This window comes from Lagopus leucura, unplaced genomic scaffold, assembly GCF_019238085.1.
Source record: "Lagopus leucura isolate 7727_CA_CO unplaced genomic scaffold, USGS_WTPT01 Super-Scaffold_100060, whole genome shotgun sequence".
Taxonomy (NCBI): domain Eukaryota; kingdom Metazoa; phylum Chordata; class Aves; order Galliformes; family Phasianidae; genus Lagopus; species Lagopus leucura.
Genome location: NW_024962306.1, coordinates 491,896 through 518,358, shown reverse-complemented (window position 1 = coordinate 518,358; position 26,463 = coordinate 491,896). Strand labels below are relative to the sequence as shown.

General features: G+C 48.3%; 1 protein-coding gene across 1 annotated transcript; it reads left to right on the top strand.

Annotated features, from left to right (window-relative positions):
- The first annotated feature begins 1,848 nt into the window (after window positions 1–1,848).
- Window positions 1,849–26,463, top strand: SAMHD1 (SAM and HD domain containing deoxynucleoside triphosphate triphosphohydrolase 1). Its single transcript, XM_042886637.1, has 16 exons — window positions 1,849–2,032; window positions 2,106–2,172; window positions 6,312–6,381; window positions 8,224–8,384; window positions 10,962–11,077; window positions 11,434–11,504; window positions 13,083–13,238; window positions 15,336–15,436; window positions 15,543–15,651; window positions 15,754–15,845; window positions 17,300–17,415; window positions 19,885–20,024; window positions 21,484–21,579; window positions 21,894–21,998; window positions 22,355–22,492; window positions 24,565–26,463. The coding sequence occupies exons 1-16, from the start codon at window positions 1,849–1,851 to the stop codon at window positions 24,685–24,687; spliced, it is 1,845 nt and encodes a 614-aa protein (XP_042742571.1). The 3' UTR covers window positions 24,688–26,463.

The window sequence follows — 26,463 nt, the reverse complement described above, 5'->3', positions numbered from 1 at the left end:
AGTTGCTGAAAAGCAGGTATGAGCTGAAGGGGAGAATGCTGCTCTGATAGACTGTTCAGCTACAGCTGCTCCAGGGAGCCCAGTGGCACAGGGAAGTGCTGGTAGAGATGTCTATAAAGTAAAAGCATAAAGCAAACCAACCCCTGCAGCAAAATAAATCTGCCCTCCTGGCTCCCACCAGCTGCCTTGCTCTTTATTTCTGCAAACTCCCACCAGGCCCCCCTTGGGCTGTGCATTAACTTGATTCTCACCACCGCCACCAGCCTGCACCAGGCTGCAGTCAGAACCTGGGTGCACAGCCGAAGGGAGGGGAGGTGGTTTTGTCTGCATCTATCACATGTAAACAAACAGGAATGGTTTCTGTGTCTTTCCTGTTTCTCTCTGCACTTCTCCCGTTAACACTGTGCTGCTCAGGCCAACGCCCCAGGCACTGCCTTTGCTTTCTTCCCTTCCTACTAGAGAATGACACTGGTAACCCCTGGGCCTGTTGCTTTGTGTCCATCTGATTTTGGCACATCAGCAGGCTTTGCATTGATTCCAGAAGGTGATCTGGCTGCTTCATGGCCCACAGGCCACGAGATCTCTCTTGTTTGTTTCTTCTTCTGAGCCAGTTCTGTTTTTCTGATAGGGATGAGTTGCTCCTCCTCAGTAAGATCTCAGTTCCGAGCGCTGCCCCGCTCAGCAGGGAGGTCTGGGGGCTGAAGGACAGCTTGGAACAACCAAGCAGCATGGAAAGGCTCAGCCAGGCGCTGAGCACTGCGTGTGCTTTCCTGGCAAAAGTGTTTAAGTGAGAAAACTGTGTTTGTTAACAGAAGCAAACTGCTACAGCATTACAATGGCTCTGCTGCTCCACAGAGAGACCTTGCAAAGAGCCTAGGAAGAGTTTGTTTGTTTATTTTTGCTACATCTTTGAGGAGTTTATGATGAGAGCACAAGGCCTTACAGAAAGTTGTTTTAGGCTGTTTGGAGCTGGGCTGCATGCCTGAGAAACACCAAGCTGTGCTCCCATTGCCTGCTGTGGTGGGGGGAGAGAAAATGCAATTAAAAAATATTGCGGGGTTGGGATAAGAATAGGGCCACTGCTCACCTGACAGCATCAAAGGTCTCTCCCATGGATGCTGCCCTTCCTGAACTGATCCCACTTGGGCTTCCCATGGGCTGCAGCTCTCCAAGCATTGCTCCGCTGTGGCTCCATACCATGGGGCCCATCCTTTAGGCACTGCTCCAGCTCCCAGACCCTCCGCTCCCTGCAGCTCTTCCCCACGGGCTGCAGCTCCATCCCAGGCCCTCCGGGGCTCCGTGGGCTGCACCTTCTTCAGTCCACGTCCACTGCTGCACCGCAGGTTCCCCCACGGCTGCAAGGGGAGATCTGCTCCGTGCGGTGCCGTGGGCAGCAGGGGGATGGCCTGCTCCACCGTGGGCCTCTCCTGGGCTGCAGGGAGCTGCCGCTCTGTGCCCGGGGCGCCACCTGCCCTCACTTGGGCTGTTTCTCCCCCTCTCCTCGCCCTCTCGTCGCTCTCCCTTAAGCCCTCCTCCGCAGGGGCACGGCTCACAGCGGCCCCGCACCCTCCGCTCCCAGAACTTTCTGTGCAAGCCCAGCACGCGAGTGCGCGCTTCTCGGCCGTAGGGGCACGGAGGCGTCGCGAGCACGGCGGAGACGCGGGCGGCGCGGCACAGCCGTTCTGTGGCCCCGGGCGCGGGGCCGCGTTGGGGCGGGGCGCGCGCCGCAAGGCGCTTCCCGCGCGGGGCGGGGGGCAGAGCCACGAGCCGCGGCATCGGGGGGCCGCGCCGCGCGCTGACGTCACGGCGGCGCCAGAGCCCCGCGGCGGGGCCGGAGCGGAGCGCGCGATGGGCAGCCCGGCGGCGGGCTGGGCCGCGGCTCCTGCCAAGCGCGCGCGGCGCGAGGGCTTCGCCGAGAGCTCCGGCGGCACCGCGGCCTACGGCGACCCGCGGCTGTGGGACACGGAGCGGCTCTGCCGGCACCTCTCGCGCAGCGGCGTGGGCGAGCCCGGCCTGCTGCGCCGCTTCCGAGGTAACGGGACCGGGCGGGAGGGTGAGCGGGCGGGAGGCGTCCGGCGCCGTTCACCGTATGCTCGTCCCCGCAGAGAGCGGCGTCACCGGGGCCATGCTGCTCGACCTGCCCGCCTGCGCGCTGCGTATCACCCGCGTCTGGTGAGTGCCGGGGCGGGCGGCGGGAACGGCTTTAAACTGAAGAAGGGGAGGCTCAGGTCAGGTGTGAACGGGAGTTCTGTTCCCAGAGGCGGTGCGGCACTGCTGCCCAGAGCTGCGGGTGCCCCGTCCCTGCAGGTGCCCGAGGCCGCGGCGGGGCGCCGGGCAGCCTGAGCTGGGGAGCAGCCGGCACAGCAGGGCGGGGGCCCTTCCGTCCGAGCCGTGGATCGGTGGCTGCGCTCGCCGTGCCGCAGTGCCGGGCTGCTCCGTGCTGCTCAGCCCGCTCACCGCTGCGTCCCTCCCGGCGCCGCTCCGTCCCCGCGGCCCGCGCCGAGTTTCCCTGCTCGCTTTGGTTCCGCCCTTCGGAGCTCTCCAAACGTTCGGCTCCCCTCACGTGCTTCCCCGGCGCTGTTGGCGGGGCGGAACGCGGAGTTGTGCTGGGCGCCGCGCGGAGCAACGCCGGGTGAGGGGTCCGGGGCGGCGAGCGGGGCGAGGAGCTGCGGCTCGGAGCGGGGCCGGCGTCGGCCGGGACGGTGCTGTTCTTGGAGGGGAGGTTTGGGCTGGAACCGCGAGGAACGCGGCTGTGGGGTTTCTGGTGCGTGGGGTGTTTGTGTCACCGAAATAACGAGCAGAGAAGTGCGAGGGCTGCTCCGAAAGGAACGCTCCTGTTTTATGGTGTTGGCACGCGGTGCCGGGGGTAGACGTCGGTGAGATGGCAGCAGAGGTTGAACCTTCCCACCGGCGCCCCGTGCCATTTTGCTGCGGGACAGATGGCAGCAGAGGTGTCCCTCTGTGGCAGAATGGTGTTGGACATGGGAGCACATATGGAGTGAAGAGCTGGGTTTGAATTCCTCCATGCAAAAAAAGAAAGAAAAAATGGCAGTCATTGATGCTTTTGAACTTTTACAGAGTGGATGTCAGCACAGCGAGGGCTGGGCAGTGCTTTTCAGCAGTGGTGACTATAAGTGTATATCACCTCCCATGAACCAGACTTCTACAAGCTCAGGTGTGGCTCTTGTTCATGTGTTCGCCCTGGTGAAAATGCCCAGCATGAGTAGCTGAGAATTTGCTCTATCCAACAGCATTATTGCGGTCTTTGTTGTAGTTTCCATGGAAATAAATAGAAGGCATGACTTCCTGAGCAACCTATGTGATTTCTCTGTATACTATCCCCTAAGGCCAGTCGCTTTTAGTACCTGTTTGGGCATCAAGAGCTCACACTGGGTACTCAGGCATTGGGGAACATCTGTGTGCTCCTTCCAGGCCTTTCTGGGTTGGGTGAGTCCTGTGGGTGTGCAAAGTCGCCTCTGGTTGTGGTGGGGCTCTGTGTCAGCCCAGCAGTGAGTACACACATCTAGTTCCGCATTCTTCTCAGCATTCAGGGGGCAGAGCTGAGAATCCCAGACGCTTGGGCTGTGGGTTGTGACACAGGGTGTGGTGCACATGAAATATAATTGGTGAGTGGGGCTCTCTGCTTGATGTCTCTGGAACAGGTCAGTCTCAAAGGGCTGTGGGGGGCTGCGGGCTTCTTGTGTTCCAGCCTGTGATGGGAGGGAGGGTGTGGGGGAAAGGGAGTGCATGGGGAAGGGGCAGCTTTCACCTTCTCTAGGACAGATACTTTGAGGACAACTTGAGGAATGTGCCCAGGTGGCCAAGAAGGCCAGTGGCATCCTAGCTTAGGAATCCTAGCAGGAATGGCGTGGTGACTAGAGAAGTAATCCTGCCCTGTACTCAGCATTGGTGAGGCCTCACCTTGAGAACTGTGTCCAGTTTTGGACACCTCCATACAGAAAAGACATGGAGGTGCTGGAGCAGGTCCAAAGAAGGGCAACAAGGCCGGTGAAGGGCTACAAGGAGAGACTGAAGAAACTGGGGCTGTTCAGTCTGGGGAAAAAGAGGCTGAGGGGAGACCTTATTGCTCTCTTCCAGTACCTGAAAGGTGATTGCAGCAGAGCAGGGCTGGTCTCTTCTCATGGTGACAGGTGACAGGACGAGGGGAAATGGCCTCAAGTTGTGCCGGGGGAGGTTTAGGTTGGATATCAGGAAAAGGAAGGGTTGTTAAGCACTGGAACAGGCTGCCCAGGGAGGTGGTTGAGTCACCATTCCTGGATGTGTTTAAAAACCGTTTGGATGTGGTGCTCAGGGACATGATTTAGTGGAGAGTTGTTAGAGTTAGGGTAGTGTTGTTGGGTTATGGTTGGACTTGATGATCTTTAAGGTCATTTCCAACCTGAGCAATGCTGTGATTCCATGTGTGTAATCTGGTGAGGCAGCCTCATCCTGAGGACGCAAGGTAAGTAAGTGTCTGGTGGTCTTTCTCTGAAGAACACCAAAGAGCTCTTTGTGATTTAATGCTTGAGTGCTCAGCTGTACCAGGACCGTAATGTGGTGGAGACCAAGCCCAAAGCTGTTGGTGTTCCCAGAAGTGGGGCAAAGCCTCGTGTGTGTCCCATCAGACTGGGACTGCCGCCCTCAGAGCAGCTGCCTGCAGCACTGCGCTGCCTGGGATCGCCTCCTGTCCGTTCAGCTCTGCTTGAGGGGCCTTTCTGGAGCATAAAGGCACACTGAGCCATGTTCTTGTGGACATGTTTGTGTGGGTGCAGTGTAAGCAGAACAGATAGGTTTTTTCTCTGCTCTTTCCATAGCTGCAGCCACTGGTAGTTTGTCAGGATGCTCTCATGCCATCCTCTGTGCACACCTGATTGTTTTCCAGTTAGCTTGCTCCTTGCTCCCAAGTTTCTGTGGCATTTAGAAATGTAAGCAGGTGTTTGCAGCCAACTGCTCTGCACTGGGAGGTGCTGGCTGTGCTCAGTGCTGTGTGCTTTGCATTGCCTTGCCTTCCCCTGAGCACCGGGAACCTCGTGGACTTTGTGTGGCCCTGATGTCCTTTAGAGCGACTGTTACCTGATGTCATGGCTGCTGCTGATGCAATTGTGCTTTCCACAGCGTTGCAGCTCTTTCAAAAACGTGCTTGTGAGGTTTGATCTCTGTTATTAGCGAGCTTTTAGGTCATATCCACCAAGACCTGTGCTGGAATTGGTAACTTGGGTGCCATCTCTTTACCGATGTAAAAAGTTGTAAAGTTGGGGGGGTTTAAAGTCTGCTGGAATCTTACTCGGCTTTGCTCTGGAAGTGATTCAGTGTCTTCGAAAAGAGCCTGGAGAAAAATAATCTCTGCAGAAGTGAAGTGAATGTAGGTAGCTGGAAGCAAATAGCTTCTCACGTGGCTCTGCCTGAATGCTCTTAGGAAAGCTTGTCACCTTATCGCAGCACAGAAGGACAGGCAGATATAATGGACCTCATGTTTTCGCTTTAGCTGCTTTCTGTTGCCCTGTAAGTAGTGGGCTCATTCAGGAACTCCCTTGTAAGCACCTGAGAATTTCTGACTGCCCCATGCAGAACAAAGTGATGCAGCAGGCTGAGCAGCACTGCCACGGTTCTCATTGCGTTTGCAGGCAGAGGCAGCAGAGGACTTGCAGTGACAGAGCAGAGACTGCAGCTTGAGGCCCCTCCTGCTGGGGGAAGGTGAAGTGGATAAGATAGAAAAGCCCACCAGCAGCTCAGGCATCACATACATTTACTATTTCTGCGGACTGTGAATTACTGCATGATTTGGCTGAAAATATGTAGTGCACTGAGTAGTGTTTGTCTCTGTTAATAGCTGACGTTTTATAGCACTAATTTCTGTTAAATTCAAAGACTGGTGTAAAGCTGGACTCGCAGCGGTTAATTGCTGAGAAGTGTAAAAGGTACCAAATTCTGTTCTCATGGTGTTTGCTGTTGTACTGAGGCTGAAACTAGTTTGCTCAAGGACAAAGTTTGCAGACAGTTAATAAAAGTGGGCGTAAGGAAGTGTGCTATCTCTCCCTCCAGCGTTGTTTTAAGGCCATGTGGCTGCAGCACAGTAGCTCTGCTGGGAGCTCAGTGCACTTGTGCAGGTATTTGGGATTTTCCTCTTCTGTTTGACTGTAGAGGACCAAATGCTTTCAATATTTCTCTGAAAAAGCCATGGAAATATTTCTATAAAAGAATCAGTGAACATCAGAGTAATGGAAACTTGCACAAGTAATTTGCCAGATATGCAGATTGTGAGGGAGTGAACTTTGCTTTCAAGTAATTTGTTATTGCTGTCTTATTCCTAGCCTCCCAGATGAGAGACTGAAAGTGCTCGCCTGCCTGAACCAGCTGAGGCAGACAGTGGACATCATGAAGGTAACAGCAGTGCTGTGTGGGCTCTGCTCACAGCACCCTGCTGGCACCTGCAGCCCTGTCTCTCTCCTCCTCTCCTTCCTTTCCTTCCTGCTCAGTCCCAGCAGCTGGTGCTGCCACTGTGCTTTTCCCTTGCAGAGCTTCAAGCTCCAAGCCCTTCTTCTCAATAGCTGGTGGTCTGAAAACCACGTTAACCAGAACAGTTGTTAAGATCAGCAGTTCAGAGCTTGATGTGGGCACCTGGCGGCTGTGGGAGACTGGATAAGAAATGAGCTGCTGTTTGAAATGTGAGAAGCTCCCTTTTCACATCTTCCGTCCTGTAGAGCCCCTGCTTTTTGTGCTTTGCTACTTCAGCCTCTGGTCTCAGCTGACAGCTGGCCTTTCCCTTCCGCTGTTTGTGATGTCCAGCAGCTTCTCACAGCGGTGTCTGTTGATTTAACCCGATCCTGGGCTGCCTGTCAGCACACGTGGCTCTGTTGCCTGCATGTCTGCTGCAGCCCTGCCAGTTTGGTGGCAGGGAGGAGAGAGAAGACAGAAAGGCCTTATTTGCCTCAGCATTTTACTGAGATACTAAATTGTGAAATGGCTTCATCTTCTGTTTTGTTGCAAGGATTAAATGTGTGTGCTTCTCGTCCATAGTAAGTGCCTGTGGTTACATGGGTGCCTTCTGAACTGCGTACCCAGAGCTGATCAGGGAGTACTTCAGATTTCAGTTGTCTTGGTTTTGGGTTTTGTTCTGTGAAAAAGGTGAGAACTATCATTTCCACTCTTTGATCTTTCACTTTGGATTTAAAAAAGCCGTGCAATGTCATACCAAGCACTTAGTGAGTACAAAGATTGTTCCTGTAAGGGGGGCTTGACGTTGCTGTGCATGAGATGCTCAGTAAGGCCAGCAGTGTGCCTTTGCAGTCCAGAAAGCCAGCTGCATCTGGGCTGCATCAAAAGAAGCGTGGCCAGCAGGGCGAGGAAGGGGATTGTCCCCCTCTCCTCCACTTTTGTGAGGCCACACCTGCAGCTCTGCATCCAGCCCTAGGTCCCCAGCACAGGATATGGACCTTTTGGAGAGAGCACAGAGGGAGATACAGAGATGCTCAGAGGGCTAAAGGACTTCTGCTGTAGAGACAGGTTGAGGGAGCTGGGGGTGATCGCTCGGAGAAGAGAGGGCTCTGGGGAGACATTACAGTAGCCTTCCAGTATTTAAAGGGAGCTACTGGAGAGATGGGAAGGGACCCTTTGTGAGAGAGAGTAGTGACAGGATGAGGAGTAACATCTTTGAACTAACAGAGGGGAGATCTAGGTTAAATATTCGGAAGAAATTTTCACTCAGGGTAGGGAGGAGCTGGAAGAAGTTACCCAGAGAAGCTGTGGAGGTGTTCATGGGCAGGTTGGATCCCCAGGCAGCCTGATCTAGTGGAAAGTCTCCCTGCCAATGGTATGGGTTGGAAATAGATGGGCTTTAAGATCCCTTCCAACCCAGGCCATTCTGATTCTGTGATCTCTGACATGCGTTGCAGTATCCTTTAAGTGGAGTAGCAGATGTCACTGATAAAGACAGTGGTTCTCAAGTGTTAAGAATTGAACAGGTAGAGCTTCTAGAGCTGTCTGGAATTGCCTTGCCCTCTGAAGTGCACAACTCTGTCTTCTCTGCTGCCATGCCTAAGCAACTCTCCAGGACAAATCTTGATTAAGATAGACAGAATATGCCAATTTTAAAGCTGAAACCAAATAATCATTTATACAGCCTCTCCCACCAAATCCCTGACCCTTCTTGATGTCCTTCACCGTAGCCCTGTTAACTTTCAAAGTCAAACAGACACTGATTGCGTTATTGTTTGGCTTTTGTAGGTTTTTAATGATCCAGTCCATGGGCACATCGAGATACACCCTCTTCTTGTTCGCATCATTGACACGCCTCAGTTTCAGCGCCTGCGATACATTAAGCAGCTGGGTGGCACTTACTTTGTTTTTCCTGGAGCCTCCCACAACCGCTTTGAACACTCATTAGGGTAAGGTGGTGTAGCCTTGTATGCATGTCTCTTTTGCATTTGAATGTCTGAGATTGGTTCCACAGATGTGCAGTGCCAGCGTTTTGGTGACAGCTGCTGTCCTGGCATTTTCTGTCACCTGAATCTTCCTGTGTGTGATTGTGGACTTTGTTTACTAAAGACAGAAAAAGAAACCTGCAAGATGGATCAGTACTTTCCCCTCTTCTTTTCCTTCTGATGAGAATAATGCCAGTTGGAGACAGTGAGTGATGTTCTCCCTGGTCAAAATTTGATTTTAAAAGCATAAAGCAAAGGGCGCTGAGTCTGTTACGAATATGTCAGGCAGCTGTAATCCCCTTGGATTGCCCAGCATGGATGATTTTACTTGTAATATTTGCATTTGAAGTTATGCAATCAGGGTCAAGTTGTCAGGCTGTTAGCAGTACTGTAAGTTAAAGAAACAGATTGTGGACATAAGGATTTCCAGGGTGTTGCGAAATCATTCACACTCCACAGAGAAGCTGATTAATGATAACTTCAAGCTTGTTTTGAAGGTATATCTTGAGGTGCAGAGAAGTTAAACTGGTCAATGTTTTCATTCAGGTGATCTGGCCAGCCTTGTGTTGCTTTTGTAGTGCTCAAATAGAGCATGGCTGGCCACTGCCCACTGTGAAACTAACAGAAAGCAAAAGACCGTTGCAAAAGATCCACATTAGTGAGGTGAGCTTGAATTGACTGCATCTGATGAGCCTGGAAAAAAAACAAAAACACAAGGAATATAAACAAAAAGTTCAGAACAGGAGTTTGAAACCTCCAGTGGCAGCAGCAAATTTTTCTTCCAAGCAGTCTTGTTAATCCATACAGCTAGACTGAGGACAGTTATTCTCAACTCATTTTGAAGATTTTTGCAGAGTTAAAATAGAGGAGGTGAACTTTGTGTATACTGGTAGAGTAGGAAAAAAATAAAAGCAGACAGTAAAGTTGTGTTTAGTAAAAGATAGAATAGCATAGCTGAGTTGGAAGGGGCCTTCAAAGGCCACCTGGTCTAATGCCTGACCACCTCAGGGCTAACCAAAAGTTAAAGCAGGTAACAAGATTGTCCAAACTCCCCTTGAGCACGGCCAGGCACAGGCCATCCACCACCTCACTAGGAGCCTGCTGACTGTCCTCACGGTAAGGGAATGTTTCCTAGCACCTGCTCTGACCTTGGCACAGCTCTGTGCTGTTCCTGTCCCTGGGTACAGCACTAGTGACCGCAGGCAGGTGCAGCCCCATTGCCAACAGCCCTCAAAGCTCTACCACTGAGCCAGTTCATCACCCAGTGCAGCACGGAGCCATTTGTCACACAGCTGGACAATATGTCGAAGGATGCCGTGAGGGACAGCAACAAAGGCCTCACTGAAATCCAGAGAAACTGCCTCCACTGCCTCCTCTTCATCCACCAAGCAGGTGACTTTCTGGTAGGAGACCTAGGAGAATAGGAGAAACGTAGGAGACATAGGAGAAATACGTGGCAGGACTTCCCCTTCATGAGCACCTGCAGACTGTGCCTGATACCAGCTTTGTTCTTTAAGTGCCTTCAGTATCCCCCAGGACAGCCTTCTCCATCACTTCTCCCTGGACTGACAGGTCTGGAGGGCCCTGGCTCTTTCCTCATGTCCTTCTGGTGGGTGGGTGTGATGCTGGCTGTCTTTGGCCACAGTCCTCACACCCCCAGTGCCTTTGGTAAGTTGCTGGAGGGTCCCAGCAGTAACACCCCTCAGCTCCCTCGGTGCTCTGGGCTCACTCCTGGCAGGCCCTGCAAACTTGTACCTCTACTAAAACCTGCTCTTGCTTTAAGATATTCAGCGTCCCTGAAGTTAAATGGATAAAGGGAGTGAAATAATCATGGTAAGCTGTTGTTAAAATAGGAATTTGAAAGAACAAAGTGCTTTTGTGGCTGCTGTGGAGCTCTGACTAGAAGTAGGAGGGTGGTCTATAAGCTGTGATGCTTCAGGATGCACGCTGTCAATAATACAGTGGGCTCGCTTACACAGTGATGTTATTCTGTGTCTGTCCATTATGAAATACTGGAGCTGCTGATGCATCTGAGCCTCCTGTTGAGTAATGGTGCAGGGCTCCGTGAATCTGCTAGGGTGTTTGTTTTCCTGCAGGCTTGTGAGCAATATTAGCTACGTGAAAAGAGAAGTCTGTGAGGATTTCAAAATCAGAAGCTTTGCTTTAATTGAGAAGAGAGTTGAAACTGGAAATTAAACCAAAGATTGATGGTAACTCATTGATTTATGGGAAGGAGGAGAATGTAAGATCTGCTTAGTTAGTAGAATGCCATATTAGGGTGCTGTTCTTTCCAAATTTGGGCACAGTGTCTCATGCTTTCTCCTTTCAAATGTGTTACTGTTGACTAGAGCTCTATGACAGGAAATAATTTGCCTGTGATTATCTTTCAGGTTAGGGCTTGAGTATCTGTTGTGTGCTGTCTTTTAAATGCAGGCTGTGACCTAAAGCAGCAAAACAGAATAGGTGAACTGCTCTTTTCCTGTTCAAAGTAAAATACTGTTGTATTCACTTTTGGTGCCTGTGGGTTTTTCTCTGCAACAGAGTGGGCTACCTTGCAGGATGTCTGGTTCGTGAACTGAAGGAGCGGCAGCCGGAGCTGGGTATAACCCAGCGAGACATCCTCTGTGTGGAAATCGCTGGGCTTTGCCATGATTTGGGTGAGCAAGAATTGAAGTGGCTTGTTGCTCTTTGAAAGCTGACCTGCTGGAAGAGATTGCTGTGAGATCAGAATGAGAGCTCTCTCAGATGCTCAGTGCGTGGCCATGTTGTGGGGTGGGAGCTGTCTGGTTGGAGACCTCTGTGGGGCAAGTCCATTTGATGAGTACAGAGCCACTTTTCACAGGCTTTTTTGTGTTGTTTTCTTATGGTGTTTTAGAGTTCTGTAGCTGCATTTTCCTCATGGGTGATGTTAAGATCAAGTCCAATAGAAGAGAATCCAGATCTTTAGCTTGGTCCAGGTATTTCTGCTGACAGCCATGTCTGAAATTAAACCTGTGTAATCTTTATTTTTAAGGTCATGGGCCGTTTTCACACATGTTTGATGGAAGATTTATTCCACTTGCTCGTCAAGGTTTGAACTGGAAGGTAGGCATTTCAGTACTAAAGTACAATGAAAAAACTCACATTTTTATAGGGAAAATAATTTATCAGCGAGATTGCCAGCACTTGTGAGCACGTGGTCATCATTTAGCCTTACTGAATCATTTTGATGGCATAATTGAAGTTGTATCAATACCTTATAATGATTTTTCTTGTTCTCTTTAAATGTCTGGAGAATGTCTCTACCCCCTTAGTGTTGCTGTGAGCAGACGCAACCTCACCAGTGAAATGGAGAGAGGTGTGAGGAGAAGTGGGGGCAGCAGATGTTTATCACCTGTGTTCCCCTGGGGTCAGTACTGCATCCAGTCTTGCTGAACATCTTCATCAGTGACCTGTATGAAGACATAAAGTCCACCCTCAGCAAGTCTGCTGGGGATACAGAGCTGGGAGGAGTGCCTGGTGCACCAGAAGGCTGTGCTGCCATGTAGCGAGAGCTGGGCAGACTGAGTTAGGCAGGGAGGAACCTGATGAGGTTCTGCAAGGGCAGGTGTAGGATCCTGCACTGGGAGAGGAATCACCACGTGTACCAATGCAGGCTGGGGCTGAGCAGCTGGAGAGCAGCTCTGCAGAGAAGGCCCGGGTGTCCTGTGGATAACAGAGCCAGCAGTGGGCCGTGGTGGCCAAGAAGGCCAGTGGTACATTACAAAGAGCCTGGCCAGAAGGGGGAGGGAGGTGGTCCTCCCTCTGTGCTCTGCCTTCGGGAGGCCACATCTGGAGCACTGTGCCCAGTTCTGGGCTCCCCAGTTCAAAAATAACAGGGATCTCCTAGTGGAGGACCAGAAAGATGATGGAGGGCCTGGAGCATCTCCTGTGTGAGGGAAGGCTGGGAGCCCTGGGGCTGTTCAGCCTGGGGAAGAGAAGGTTGAGGGGGGATCTGATCAATGGTTATAAATCTGTAAAGAGTGGGAGGCAATTGGATGAGGCCAGACTCTTTTCAGTGGCCTGTAGTGATAGGACAAGGAGTAATGGCCAAAAACTGGAGCATAGGAAGTTTCACACAAATATGTGGAAGAACTTTGCTACAGAGCCCTGGCACAGGCTGTGCAGAGAGTGCTGGAGGCTCCTCTGGAGACATCCAAACCCACCTGGACACTTTCTTTTGCAGCCTGCTCCAGGGAACCTACTTTAGGGGTTGGGATTGAGGAGGAGGAGCTCCAGAGGTGCCTTCCAACCCCTACAATTCTGAGTTCTCCCCAGAAGTGAAAGTGCTCTTGAGCTTCTATGTAATATTTTGAGATACTTGTGTATGCGTGTCCTCTTGCAGATCTCATTGCATGACACTGGAAAATTAAATGGCTGGGTCTTGTCTGTACCCATGGTCAGGTTCTGAACTCGCTACAGCTGTACCCATCATTTTAAGAGTGTTTCTTGATGCTGCTCACAGAGTGGTTTCCTGTTTGGGTAGATATAAATGATGAGAAAATGAGCCAGGTGCTGCACTTGCACATTGCTGGCAGCACACCAGGCAGTGCTGCTGTGTTAGGAGAGAGCTGTGGCACTTCAGGAAGGGTGCTTAGACACGGTAATGTAATGTTTAGGTATCTTTTTCTAAATTTTTCACAGCATGAAACTGCTTCTGTTGAAATGTTTGAGCACCTGATCACATCCAACAAACTGGAGGAAGTCATGGAATCGTATGGTCTCATCCTGGAGGAAGACATGGCCTTCATCAAGGAGCAGATAGGAGGGCCTATAGATGAGTCAACTTGTGAGGCATCGGTGAGTCGCTGGACTGCGACTGTGGTTGTTTGAACAAACATCTTAAATTTTTCTGAGAGTCAATTTTACTAAGAGAGTAGATAATTTTCCCTCTCTTCTGTTTTATACTGGTTTTGGAGATTGTGTTTTTAATTGGCCAGGTGAAGAAAACACGGAGATGGTTTATGTTAACAAGCCAGTACCAGATAACAGAGCTGCCAGATAGCAGAGGTGAGGCAGTGAGTCACTACAAAGCATGGCCCAAATATGAGGAGTGCCACAGCCTCAACGGCTTTGATGGCTGTAGAAAACGTTTGGATGTATCCCAGTGACACAAACAGAGATGAAGGGATAAGAAATAAGGGATAAGAAATGCGTTGCTTCAAGAGGCTAGGAAGAAGACATCATAATTATTAATGTTTGCAACTCTATGAAAGAATCAAGTCCTCCCTCTTTTTCTTGCTCATGTCTTCTCATCAAAGCTATCTGTCCACTTACTACTCCATCTGTAGGAGATCTGTCGTGACAGTCTGGTCCTAATCAAAGTTTGCATGTTGTCCCAAACAAGTCACCCATAAATGTTAGCACTTATCCATAATTTTCTGTTCTGTTAGCATGTAGTGCTACCACATATACTGTAGCCCTCTGATGACAGAACGTAGAGAACTCAGCATAGCAGCTCAGTACGAGATCTTTGGGAAGGCAGGAGGGAAATTTTACCCATTTGCAGTTATTTGAACAAAGTCTTGCTGCCTGCTGCTTCTGATGATCTTAGGTCAAGTCGGTGCCTGTTTTCCAGCAGGATACCAGGAAAAGCAGCATTGTATGTGGTAGCTGCCAACGTTCTTGACATCTGCCCCATCTTCTGCCTGCAGTCATCTGTGTTGTGCTGGTTTTAGCAGAGCAGGGACTCTTCTGCTGATGAGCACCTGCGCTGTGATGCTGTCACCTCCTGGTCCCGGCATAAACAGCACCTTCCATCTTACTGCTGTCACCTGCGCTCTTGATTGTTGTCCCTGTAACAGCTCTTTGTTGTCAGATCGGATGGTTTTATCTTGATGTGCTCTCCTCCCACTGTTCATGCACATTTCCCTTCTCCTTTGTATCCATGTTAATACTTCTGTAATGCTAATGTCAACATTTGAACCATACATCTTAAGTCGTTTTCCCCCCAGAATTTTGAGGCAATGTTTATTTAACTGAAGAATCATTAAATGTTTAAGAGAAGTTCACATGCAATTTGTAGTTTAAGTTCTGGCCTTGATTTGCTGTTTGCCTTGTGACTGAGTCACTTTTCAGTTGTGGGTTAAGAGTTCAAGTCAGCTCTTTGAGCAGTCATTGTTTAACATACCTGAACAGTTGGTTTACAAGTACACTGTAATGCTGTAGAGCTGATGGCAGAAGACTGCAAGGGAGTGGCGTGTGGGTTTAATTCCTTCCCCTCGGGGTTAAATAGTGGCAGTGTCTTCCTCTGCTCGTTGCTTCAGGTTGTTTGCACTTCAAAGCTGTGTGCATTACTTTGATAGAATGGGGAATTAAATGCTCCTAGTGTGTGTGGATTTTGTTCTTTCTGGTGTTCTGGGAAGTCACCTGCCAAAGTCCTACAAGCTCTGGGCTTGTAATGCACAGTGCAGCTTTTGAATCTCTTTGGTTGTCTCTGTGTTCTTTGTCACCACGGTGTGAGATTTTTATCATAGGCAAAGTCAAAGTGCCTCAAAAATTATTCTGCATGGAGTGCTCCAAAAGTAATGCCTCCAATTTCTGTGAAAGCCACAACGGATACAGAGAGCACAATAATACCATTTGACAGAGCAGATTTTCAGCTACGAAACACTGTTTCTCTACACACTCAGCACCATGAGCTGTGTATTTCCAGCAGCGATGAATAGGAGCTGCATTCTGCACTTGTACAGATTTGCAGCAGCAGAGGTGACCCACTGTCGTCGTTGCCTGTGCTGAACTGCACTGCCCACCCCTCACTGTGCCATCTGTCTCTGATGCTGTGGGCCAGCACAACAGAATAGGAGGCATTACTTTCGGAGCAACCGTCTTACCATTGGTTGCATTGTTACATTTCTCAATGTTCCTGATTTTCCTTCTTGGCTCCTCTGTCATTAGTGGCCCTACCGAGGACGACCAAAGGAGAAGAGTTTCCTGTATGAGATAGTAGCAAACAAGAAAAACGGCATTGATGTGGACAAATGGGATTATTTTGCAAGGTACAGATCCTGCAGCTTCTGCTTTTGTTCAGTCCCTACTGAAACAGCACTGCTTTACTCGCATCTCTGACTTCACTGTTAAGCACTCGCTGTGGAATATTTTCAGGGATTGCCACCACCTAGGGATCCAGAATAATTTTGATTATAGGCGCTTAATTAAATTCACTCGAGTTTGCGAAGCGGGAAACCAGAAGCATATCTGTGCCCGTGATAAGGTAAGCGGTGTGTGTGAGCTGCGAGCGTCAGCAGCAACGTGTCTGAGGTGTGTGAGCAGTGAGGAAGCAAATGATTGTTTTGTTTGGTTGTTTTTGGTTCAGGAAGTTGGGAATTTGTACGATATGTTCCACACTCGGAATTGCCTGCACCGGCGAGCGTACCAGCATAAGGTTGGCAACATCATTGAAATAATGCAAGTATTACAGTTCCTTTGTCTCGCACATCATTTATTTTATTTTATTTTAATTTGGAATTGTAAGTCCATTTGGAATCTTCACCAAATCAATGAGCTTTGACATGCAGTGAGAGCCACTTGGCTATGTAACCAAATGCTGCATGTTTTAGAGGTTTGAAATATGGGCCTGTTGGAGTGAGTGCGGCGGAGGGCCATGAGGATGCTCAGACTGTGCAGCACCTCTGTGGGACCTGGGCTGGTGCTTTCAAGAAAGAGAAAGCTCTGTGAGACCTCACTGTGGCCTCCCAATAGCTAGATGGGCCCCCAGGGAGGCTGGAGAGGGAACTCTTCATCAGGGAGTGTTGTGATGGGACAGGGGGTAACAGCTTTAAGCTGAAAGAGGCAGATTTAGATGCTTGGAAGAAATTCTTTATGCAGAGGCAGTGCAGCCCCAGCACTGCTGCCCAGAGCTGTGGGTGCCCCATCCCTGCAGGTGCCCAAGGCTGTGGCTGGGCACTGGGCAGCCTGAGCTGGGGAGCAGCCAGCCTGGAGCTGGAGGGGCTATGAAAAACAAAAAAAAACCAAAAAAAAAACATGGAGGGGACAGACAGCTGCATCTTTCCATGTTAAATCCAATTAGAAGCAGATTACAAAAGCCCTGAAGGAGCTCTGGACTGGGACGTTGTTATGCTGTTGTAACTGCTGACAACAGGAGCTGAATCTTTATCTGCAAGTTAGAGACAGCTTGGCTCAAACTGAGCGCTTAGTGGAGCAAGGTAACTCATATGTGGAAGCAATGAGCAGGCATGGCATGGCTGAGGCTCTGTAAAGCTGCAGCAGGAATAGTTCAGGACCAGCTTGGTTGCCTCCCGATGTTTATAGTTCTCCTCTTGATACCTGCAGGAGTTTCCTGGTAACACCATTCTGTTTACTTTTCTTCAGAAGTATCCCCAAATGTTTTTTAGTACAGATCTTGTCTGCCCAGTAACTGCTGTGTTTTGAAAGAGCAACACAGAGGATTGCGTGGTACAAGAAGTACTGGGGGCTTTGGAAGAACTCATCCTTAGAAAATCTTTTTTCCACTAGAAAAAGATTTTGCACATATCTGATGCTTTAAGTTTACAAAGTTTGGTGTTCACTCAGTTATCTGAGTCTGTAAGAGGATGTGGTCTTCTGAGGGTGTCATTGCACTGTGACAGTGTCTTGCGGCGTCCTGCAGCCATCTGAGCACTGTTAAACCCGTAGTCCAAAGCAGAACAAAGCAGACTTCCACCTTTCTTGAAGTAAAGTTAAGGTCTGATCTGAACCTAAATGGAAAAGGCTCTGTTCAAATGTGAAATGACAGCACTGAGATGGGATGTACTGCAGTGCAGCTGTGCTGCATATTTAGGACACAATTTAATTTGTCTTTATAATGTAATTAAAGTGTTTATTTTTTGACTCTTTTAATTCTCTCTTTTGCTTGCATCTAGGATTACGGAAGCCTTTCAGAAAGCAGACAGTTTTTTTCAAATAGAAGGCTCTAAAGGAAAATTGTACCAGATCTCTACAGCAATGGAGGACATGGAAGCCTACACGAAGCTAACTGGTATGAGCTCTCAGAATTCCTTTTAAAGTGCAACAGCATGAGTGTCTCTTAGAAAGAACTCCTTTTTTTTTTGTTTGTACAGCTGTTGGCACAGCAGATGTTTGCCCATGACTGGGACTCTTCAAGTACTGCTTTTGTGCACAGGTGGTGGTTTAGACCTGGAGCATCTTTGTGCTTTCACATCTTACTGGGAGAGGAAAACATTCTAGTTTAAATTAATTTTATGGAGAGGGAGGAACTGGTTTTCTGCTTGCATTCAAAGCCAAGTTACTGTGTGGCCAAGCAGTCGTACCTGTGCCCTGGTTTTGTTGTATTTGTCAGAGATGGAGTGTGAGTCAGCTCAGAGCAATGCCGCACCTAACTCCATCAGGTAGAGAAGCACTGCATGTGTGTTGTGTGAAACTAAACCTGGGACAGATTTTGAAGGACTCTGATAAGATCTAATTTAATTTGCTTGAGGCACCGCAATCCTTCTTGCAAATGCAACAGAAGAAAACAGTACATAAATGATTTTATTCCTGGAAGTTTCTAGTTTCTTAGACAAGATCTTGTAAATATAGTTCTTGTAGGGTAAATACAAGAGCAGCAGTCCACTTAAAGATCTGTGGGAGAATTCCAGTATGATTACATAGTGAAACAAATGAGAAGTGCCTTGTGATTGTTTCCTAGACAAATAGTCTGACTGCTGGCAGCCACTTCTCCAAGGTCTGGGTCAGCGCTGTGAGGAGGAAGAACTTGGAGAAATTACTGAATTCCCAAAAACTGACTTGAGTTGTGTTTTCTGTCATGTAGTTCAGTCTTTCCATTGCTTCTTGTCTTGGTTTTGCCTGTCCCTCCTGGCCTTCTCTGCAAGGCACAGCAGCACTCCTGTGTTCAGTGCTGGCTTTGAGTGGCAGCAATGGGAGCAGAGGCCAGGGTGGGCATGTCAAACCCTGCTGCACTGAGGGCTTGTGGCTGGAGTGGCTGCAGGGCAGAGGATGCTTCAATCCTTGCAGAACTGCTGCTCTATGTATTTAGCCAATAAGCTAATTTCTTCATGTATTCTGTTTTCTTCTGTTGTGTTTACAAGCTGCAGTGTTCCCAAAGGCTGGCAGCTCTTGCTGTTCCTGGGAGCTGCTGCTCACAAGAGTTTCCAAAACATTCCCAAGTGGGACAGCAACTTTCCTGAGCCTCCACCATCAAGCCTTGGCTGGCCACCAGAGGGATTCAGCAATTCTTTCTTTGAATTCTTTCTATGGGTGAGCTGCTGCAGGCATTGATGCAGGTCTGCTTGCTGTAATCTGTTAAGCTGAGGATCTGTTGGCGACCCTTCATCTGCTGTAGTCACGTTCAGCCTGATTAAGACTAAGACTAAATTTTGCATGGGTTGGAGCCTATCCCAGGGACTGTGTGGTCTGTAGGAGCAGCCGTGCAGGAGCTGAGCACCAGGATCCTGTTGTTGCTGAGCTGTGACATCTGGTGAGCTCACGGCAAGGAGGGCGGTCTGTCCCCTGCATCTTACAGTCAGCAGCAGTGAGGAGCTGAGTGTCAGTGCTGGGGTGTTCCTGATCCAGAGGGAGAATTGGTCAGAAAGGAGAAGGATGAGGGGAGTGTGTCAATATCAGATGTAATGGTGGAAGGACCTGTGTTCTCATCCTAAACCAAGACGCTTCCTTTCCTGCGTCCAGTGGTGTCAGCCTGTGAGGACAGTAGGCTTGTTTTCGGTAGTCCGTGGTGAGTGATGCCTTTGTGGAACTGTGCAGCTGCCATTGGGATCTTTGCTGATGCTCGACCTCTTGTGGGATTCTGCAGCAGCAGGTTCTCCAGCTTCTCTCCGTGATGGGTGAAGAGAAACACTTTTTGGTTTTGAATTTGTAGCCGTCTGATTTTGACAGCGGATCCTAATTTTTGTAGTGGTGACACAGCAAGCAGTTCCTTGCTAATACTTTACACAACACGTGTTCATGGCTTTCCTGTTTTCCCTGGGTTATCTCTCAAGCTGCAGAGACAGTCAGCTGTTCCTTGGAGGGAGTTTCACGCTCCTATTAACCTTGGTAAAGGTGTTCTGGTCATCGTGGTTCATAGCTTACCTAGGCATTGTGGGGGGCTTCTTGCTGTGGTAGGGGGGTGTTGCAGAGCTGTGCCTAACACACATCAAAGCTGTGGCTGCTTCTGGCTGGGGAATGTTGATAGAAGCACAGAGTGCAGCTGTGTTGGCTGTGTGACAGGTGAGCAGCATCCGTTTGGTTTGGGGACAGCCAGAAGTAACCCTTCTGCTCTGAAGCCATAGCAAAAGAAACCTGGGGATATCTGAGACCATAATGCAACTTCTCAGTTGTCTGACCTATGGTGTTCAGCCACTCCCTCAAAGTGTGCATTTTCCCCAAACCTTTAGTTTTTCTTGTTAGTTAAGCCTCTGTCCCTTTATGTGCGTTTTGCTGTCGTGATGGGTTCTGACACAGTTAACTGAAATCACTACAACTTTGGCAGATAACATCTACCTGGAAATTCTGCACTCAAGTCGTCCAGAACTGAGTGAGGCACGAGAAATTCTGCGTAAGATAGAACGGCGTGAGCTGTACAAGTTTTTAGGAGAGACTCAACCCGAGAAAGTGAACGAAATTCCAAAGGTAATATCCGTCACCGAGAGATTCTGAATTCTGTCCTTCTAACCATGTTCTCTAAGTTGCTGACTACCTTTTTTCCTCTTCCTGTTTTCTTCTTGTTATTGATAGTGATTGGTTTTTTTGGGGTTGTGGGTTTTTTGTTTTTTTTTTTTGAGAAGCTTAACCAATACTCCAAAAATCATAGAATCACAGAATGTCTGAGGTTGGAGGGCACCACTCGTAATTTGTCTCCACTTGGATATCGAGCCATTGAACCCTTTGTCTGTGACCATCCAACCAATTCTTTGTCACCAAATAGTCCAGCCTTCAAGTCCATTTCTGTCCCATTTAGAGATAAGGCCGTGCTGCAGGACCGTGTCAAAGATCTTGTGGAAGTCCAGGTGGATGACATCAGCTGCCCAATGGGCTCAGAAGTTCTCTCCCACCCATCCTTGTCTTTGTGTTGTTATGGAATATTTTACAGAAAACTGGGAAGAGTTTTATGTACAGACATGCCCTCACTGTACCCAGCTGGGTACCCCGCTGGTCTGCACCACGTGGGGGTCACTCAAGAGGTTGGTGAGGAGGACTTGCTCTCAATCTAAACCTAAACTTTCCCTTGGCTCCTGGAGTCACTGCAGGCTGCACATACAGCTCGTGGAGATCCCTCTCAGCAGTCCCTCTGTCTTGCAATGGACAGATCTGCTGCTTGCCAAATTCCTTTCCCTCTGGACCTGTCTGCTCTGTGCTCAAAGCTTTTCTCTCTGGAGTCTTAGGTGCTCCCAGGAAGTCATCCTTCATCAAATCTTGCATCCTGCACTGGCCATCCCTAAGCAGGCAATGTTCTCTCTCCTGCCCAGCCCTTTAAAGACAGCACACACCTTTCTATAAATAAGAGTTCTCCACCACACTGTGTGTGCTCAGCATTAGCCCAGCCTTTGGCAGGGAATGCTCTCACCAGACGAGACCCTTTGTGGATTTCTGCTTTGGAGGTGGGAGCAATCCCCTCTGAAGCTCCTTGAGGAGCTTGTTTTGTCTGCTTCTCTGTAGTGGTCAATGATGTTACTGATCCTGTCTGTCTGTTTTAGTGTTGTTTTTCTAGTACAAAAACTACTAGAGGGTGACATCCTGCAGCTGTCAGTTAAAAAAAAAGTTGAGTAAAGATATTTAGTATTTAGCTTTGGGGAACTTAACTGCATAATGCAGTTGTGCCAGCAAACAACTTGCTTGGAAGTTTGTTCTTTGCTCGTTAAAATTTCTGTGCTCATGAAATATCCTGGAAGGGCTTTCCTTGCTTCCTGCAGCCGAGTTCTTTGGATCTTTGTGGTTTGTTAAGGTTGTTCTTGTTTTCTTTCTGAAATCTAACAGCAGGACTCTGGCTGTTTAAGATGTACAAGGGTTCTCACAGCCAGATTGCTGTAGGAAGTCTGTAGGGCTTGACCTGATGATTGAAAAATGCAGTGAGAGCTTTTTTCTTTTTCAGGATGAATATGATGACCTGGCAGGTGACATTGCTAACTCCAAGCCAGAAAAGGATCCTCCAAACGTGGAGCTGACAGCTGGAGACTTCATAGTTGATGTAACTATCCTTCCAGAGCAAGCAGCTCTTATCCTGCTCAGCTGCACGCAGACGTTGCTCTGCGTTGTCCCAGGGCTGAAGGTGTGGGGAGGTGGGCGCTGCTCTCTGGCCACACAAACAAATGATGGTTTACCAAACAGATGCTGACACTGTTATTTAAACTTCATTAAGTGTATTAAGTAATCAGTTGTTAATTACTCTTCTATTTGACTACTCTCATTTACAGAAGTGTTGTGCACATCTGCTTGTATTTATTGTCAGAAGATGAATGACTAACATTAACAAATGTCCTTTTTATTTGTTCTGCACACAAGGTTGTTAATATGGATTATGGAATGAAAGATCAGAACCCCATTGATAATGTCCTCTTCTACTGCAAGGCTGATCCTTCCAAGGCCATCAAGATCAGTAAAGAGCAGGTAGTCCTTTTATCCTCCTCAGCTTCACGGCTGGCAGTGGGAGCCATCGCAGTGCTTCCTGGTGCTTCGTGCCGTGTTTGTGCATGAGGGTGGTGGAATCGGTGTCCTTCTGCATGGATGCTCTCAGAGGTCTTTTCCAACCTTGGTGATCCTGTGGTTGGTTCTGTGTGAAGTCCTGATGGCCTTTACGTATGAACGGCCTTTAACTTGTTCTGAAAAAAATATAGTTTTGGGGTAAAACTCAGGGATTATAGGGAGATGGTTCTTGTTGCTTTCTTTGTTTTGAGAATGAGTTCCAAGGACTCTAAATTAAAAGAAGGACTAAAGCTTGTTTGTTTGTTTGTTTTATTCCGAAGGTTTCAAGGCTTTTACCAGGGACCTTTTCAGAGCAGGTTATCCGGGTTTACTGCAAGCATCAGGATCCAGTTATTGTTTCAGCTGCAAAGCAGTATTTTGTTCAGTGGTGTATAAAGAGGGATTTCACCAAACCACAGGTAACTAATTTAGGTATTAGTTTCTAGGAATTTTTGCATTAAAAATACTGGGACTCAGGCCTTGTCTGTGGGGCAGAGCTGCTTCCAGTATCCCAGTTTCTGTTCTCCTTGTAGTCCACATCTGGTCATACTCTGGTTTCACTGAAGCGCTGACAGATTTTCACTGATTTAACTCAAGTGCTTGGAAAAGTCACGTTTAGTTAAAAATAGCTGGTGGCAGACACTCGCTGATGCAGGTTTCCTCATACAAAGGCTTACAGTGCCACAGGGATTGAAAGATCCTGAGAAGTGATCAGGTTGGTTCTGCCTATTGCTTTGCCTCTTTTTCTGCCCTGCTCACCAGCTGTTCCAGCACTGCTCCCACTGGATATCCACGGTCGGTCTGTTGAGCCTGGGAGGGCAAAATCCCCAGGGCAACAGGACTGCAAGCCTCCACTCTTAAGGCGACCAATGTGCAGGCTGAGTGCTTGGAAGGCCTCACCTGTGCTGTGCCCCTTTCCTGCCACGTCTCAGACGTACAAGTTTGCAGCTGTGAGGCAGGAGGGTAGGCACCTCACCTAAGGTTACAGCTCACCTAAGTTTTGTTCTGCTCTGGGGGCGGTGTCAGAGCTGCCATGGCAATGAAAAGGGAAAAAAACCTAAAGCAGAACCTGGGTCCATATGCCTTGCTTGTGTTCCTCCTGCCAAAAGTGATGGAGAAGCCTGTAACAACTCTGACTGTAAACTAGTGATTCATGATGTAGCTTCCCCACTGCGTCTCCTTTGCAGAAAGGTGGATGTCTTTTTCACTAATAAAGTGATTGTGTTGATGCTTCCAGCATTATCCTTCGTTGTAAGGAAGCAGTTATGACATTATGAAGAATGTTTTTTTCACTGAAATATGTAATGGAGCCATTGCACTGTGTGTGTGGGGTCAGGCTGGAAGCCTGAACAGGATTAGTAGATGAGCTGGCAAATCCATTGCTGAGTTTCTCTCCCAATTATTCACGTTGGCTTTTGTCTAATTGTCACACTGTAGGAAGGAACAGCCTTTCTTTCTTTCCATGTTTGTTTGGTTTTCTTTTTTTCAGGTATTTTCCTTTGTCTGGGATCAAATCTCAAAGTAAAATCTGCAAGTTGCTTCAAAAGTGCAGCATAAACACTTTGTTCCGTGAACCTCGCGTTTCTCCTTTTCATTGCATATGCTAACAGCCCTGAGCCTGCATCTTCTTTCCTAGATACACCTGCAAATGCCATTCAAGGAAAGAGCTCTGTTCTCTAAAATGGAAGATCAGGCTGTAGATCGGTGTTCTCCTGTACTGGAGCAGCAACTAGAGGCATGAGCAGTTTTGTTTCAGGGTTCGTTCGTGCATGATACAGCCTGCATCCATCTTGTGAGAGCAGTTACTTTCTGGAGGGCATTTTGCAAAGGGGTCACATAGCAGGCTGCCTTCACAGCCTGCAGAGCACAGCAGGTCAGGGGTGTCTGACTGCACCATGGCAGTCCCAGCTTATTTCTGCTTGCCCTGCCCTTGCAGTGTTTGATCATGAGGTTAACATACGTGTGTGACAAGTGTGAGCACAGAGCCTAGGCCACAGCAGTTACTGTATGGGATGCACCCTAAGGTGGCGAGGTGCAACTGCGCTTGGTAGGTGCTAAGCAAAGCTTTTTTAAGCTTTTTTTTTTTCCTAAGCTTTTTAATGTGAGGCTGGGGAATTCAGAGCAAAGACTTACAGTAACGTGATAGAAACTTAGAGTAATGTGATAGAAACTTAGAGTAATGTTTCCAAGCTGTGTACCAGTGCCCATAATAGAAGCCTCTTGAGCTTCCTGAGTTTGCTGCTGTCAATTTAGGAAGAGGTTAAATACGAGCAGTGAAGGTTTCTCCCATAAGCGGGGAATTGTTCCTCCCCACCCGTTTCTACCACTTACTGGCAGCAGTTTCCATCTCTGAGTGCAGTTCTCCACGCTCGCTGCTGTGCAGCGCTGTGTTTATCGGTGCTCAGTCTGGCAGCCAGCTGCTTTTCCCTGCTTTGCACAGCGAGTGAAAATGGACGCATTGTCATGAATGCTCTCTGACTTTCAATGACAGGATGGTGATGTGATTGCCCCTCATCTAACTCCACTGAAACAAAGCTGGAATAACAGAAGCAGGGATGAATACGTGACAGCTTCAGAGCCCAGCTGCAAGCAGAAGCTTTCTTTCAATAAGTAAGGTGTCTCCTTTTGCACTGTTCAACCACCTCCTTCAGAAGACGGGCAGCTCTGAGCAGCAGCTCTTTTAAAATGCGATCCAATGAACTGTAAAAAAAAAAAATAGAGGAATGCAGCAGTGCATTTTACAATACCATGTGCTTTTATGTGTGCACTTAAACTAAGTGCTTATTTGGATTGAAATGCTACAAAGCTAACAGAGAACCTGTTACAGCAAAGCGAGCTCAGTTCTCGTGTATTTTTGAATGTATTGGTGCTATTGTAGCAAGAGGAACTTCATTTAAAAAGACCATTCATCATAATGGCCAGAAGTGCAGTGGGTTTGATACTGCTTGTCCTGATCCCTTCTGGAGGCAGCTGCAGCGTTCCTGGAGCTGGTGGAAAAACTTCCTTCTCCTTTAATCTTTGTTACTCCACCACCTCTTGTTTTCTGTAACGATCTTTTTATTGAAGATGACAGTTGTGGTGTTGAAAGCTGATGGGATGCAGGCCTCTTGCTATGAAAGTGACCACACAACTTGTATTGAAGTAGCACTGCCCTGCAGTGGCACACAGCATTTTACTGTTTTTATAGCATATTTTTGATACATTGAATGTAACTTTTTTTTTAACTGCTACACTGAACTGCAGAACTCCTCAACAGCTCTGTGCTTGGGGTGCTTGCAGGAAAGCAGAGCTCCGTGCTGGCTCTCAGTGTAGTGGTGGCCCAGCAGTGGCTCTGCTTCTCCTTGCTCCCAGCACAGGCTGTTTCTGCATTTCTCTGCACTGGGTGGTCAGGTTCTTCAGGAACCCTTCCATGATTGCATCCCGTCCCTGTTTTCCTGGCCTGGTGGTTGCTGTTCTGGTGTACTTTTTATCTCCCTTACAGACAATAAGGGTTCTTACACTCTCCCCTATGGGCAGTACTAGTGTGAGTGTTCCTAGGTGTCTGTCCCATCAAAAAGCAAACAAGGAAGACTTCTTCCCTGTTATACTCAGGTCTGAGGTGTTCTCTTTGAAGGCTGCTCTCTTTAAATGAAGTTAATTAATAAAAACCCACCTTCAAAACTACTAAGTAAAGCGTTCTCACCCTCAAAACTGCGAAGTAAAGTGTTCTTTAGTGCTCAGAAACTGGAAAAGAGCTTTGGATTTCTGTGTCTGAAGAGAGGATATAGAAGCTCAGCATTCAGTCTTGACAGCCAAGCATTTGAAGCTAACTCGAGGTTGCTGTGTGAGAAGATGGTGTCACTCTTCTCCCATCTGGTTGCTTCCTTGGGCTGGAGGCTGATGGCTGTGACGTGAGAGGAGGTATTGGCCTGCTTTGCAGATGTGGTCTGAAGCAGCCAGTTGTTGTTCTGCGCTCAGCTGCTTGTGAGCCTGTGTTTAATGGTGATACAGCACCGCCTCTGCTGTTCCTGTTAATAGCATTTCACAGCTGCAGTGTACCACGTTACTGCTGGAAGGTGGGGGGACCTTTATAGAAGCTTTTGGAGTACTTGTTCTATGGTTCAAGGAATAATGTTACAGAGTGAAGGCATTTATCCTCGTTATCTAAGTGAAATCAAGTACTGTTCCAAAATAATGTAATTCTATCACTGTTCCTTGGGTTTGTTTTGATGCTGTTATAAAAGGTGCACTTTATATTTGGGAAAAGCTTTCTGCTCAAAACTAAGCAAAAACTTTGTACTTAGAACTTAACATCTGGTAGAGTTGGGACTCTTTTCTTTTTCTCAGACATAATCTGAGCCTTTCTGTGCTGAAAAATAAATTAATAAACAACGATTTTAATATTCTTGCA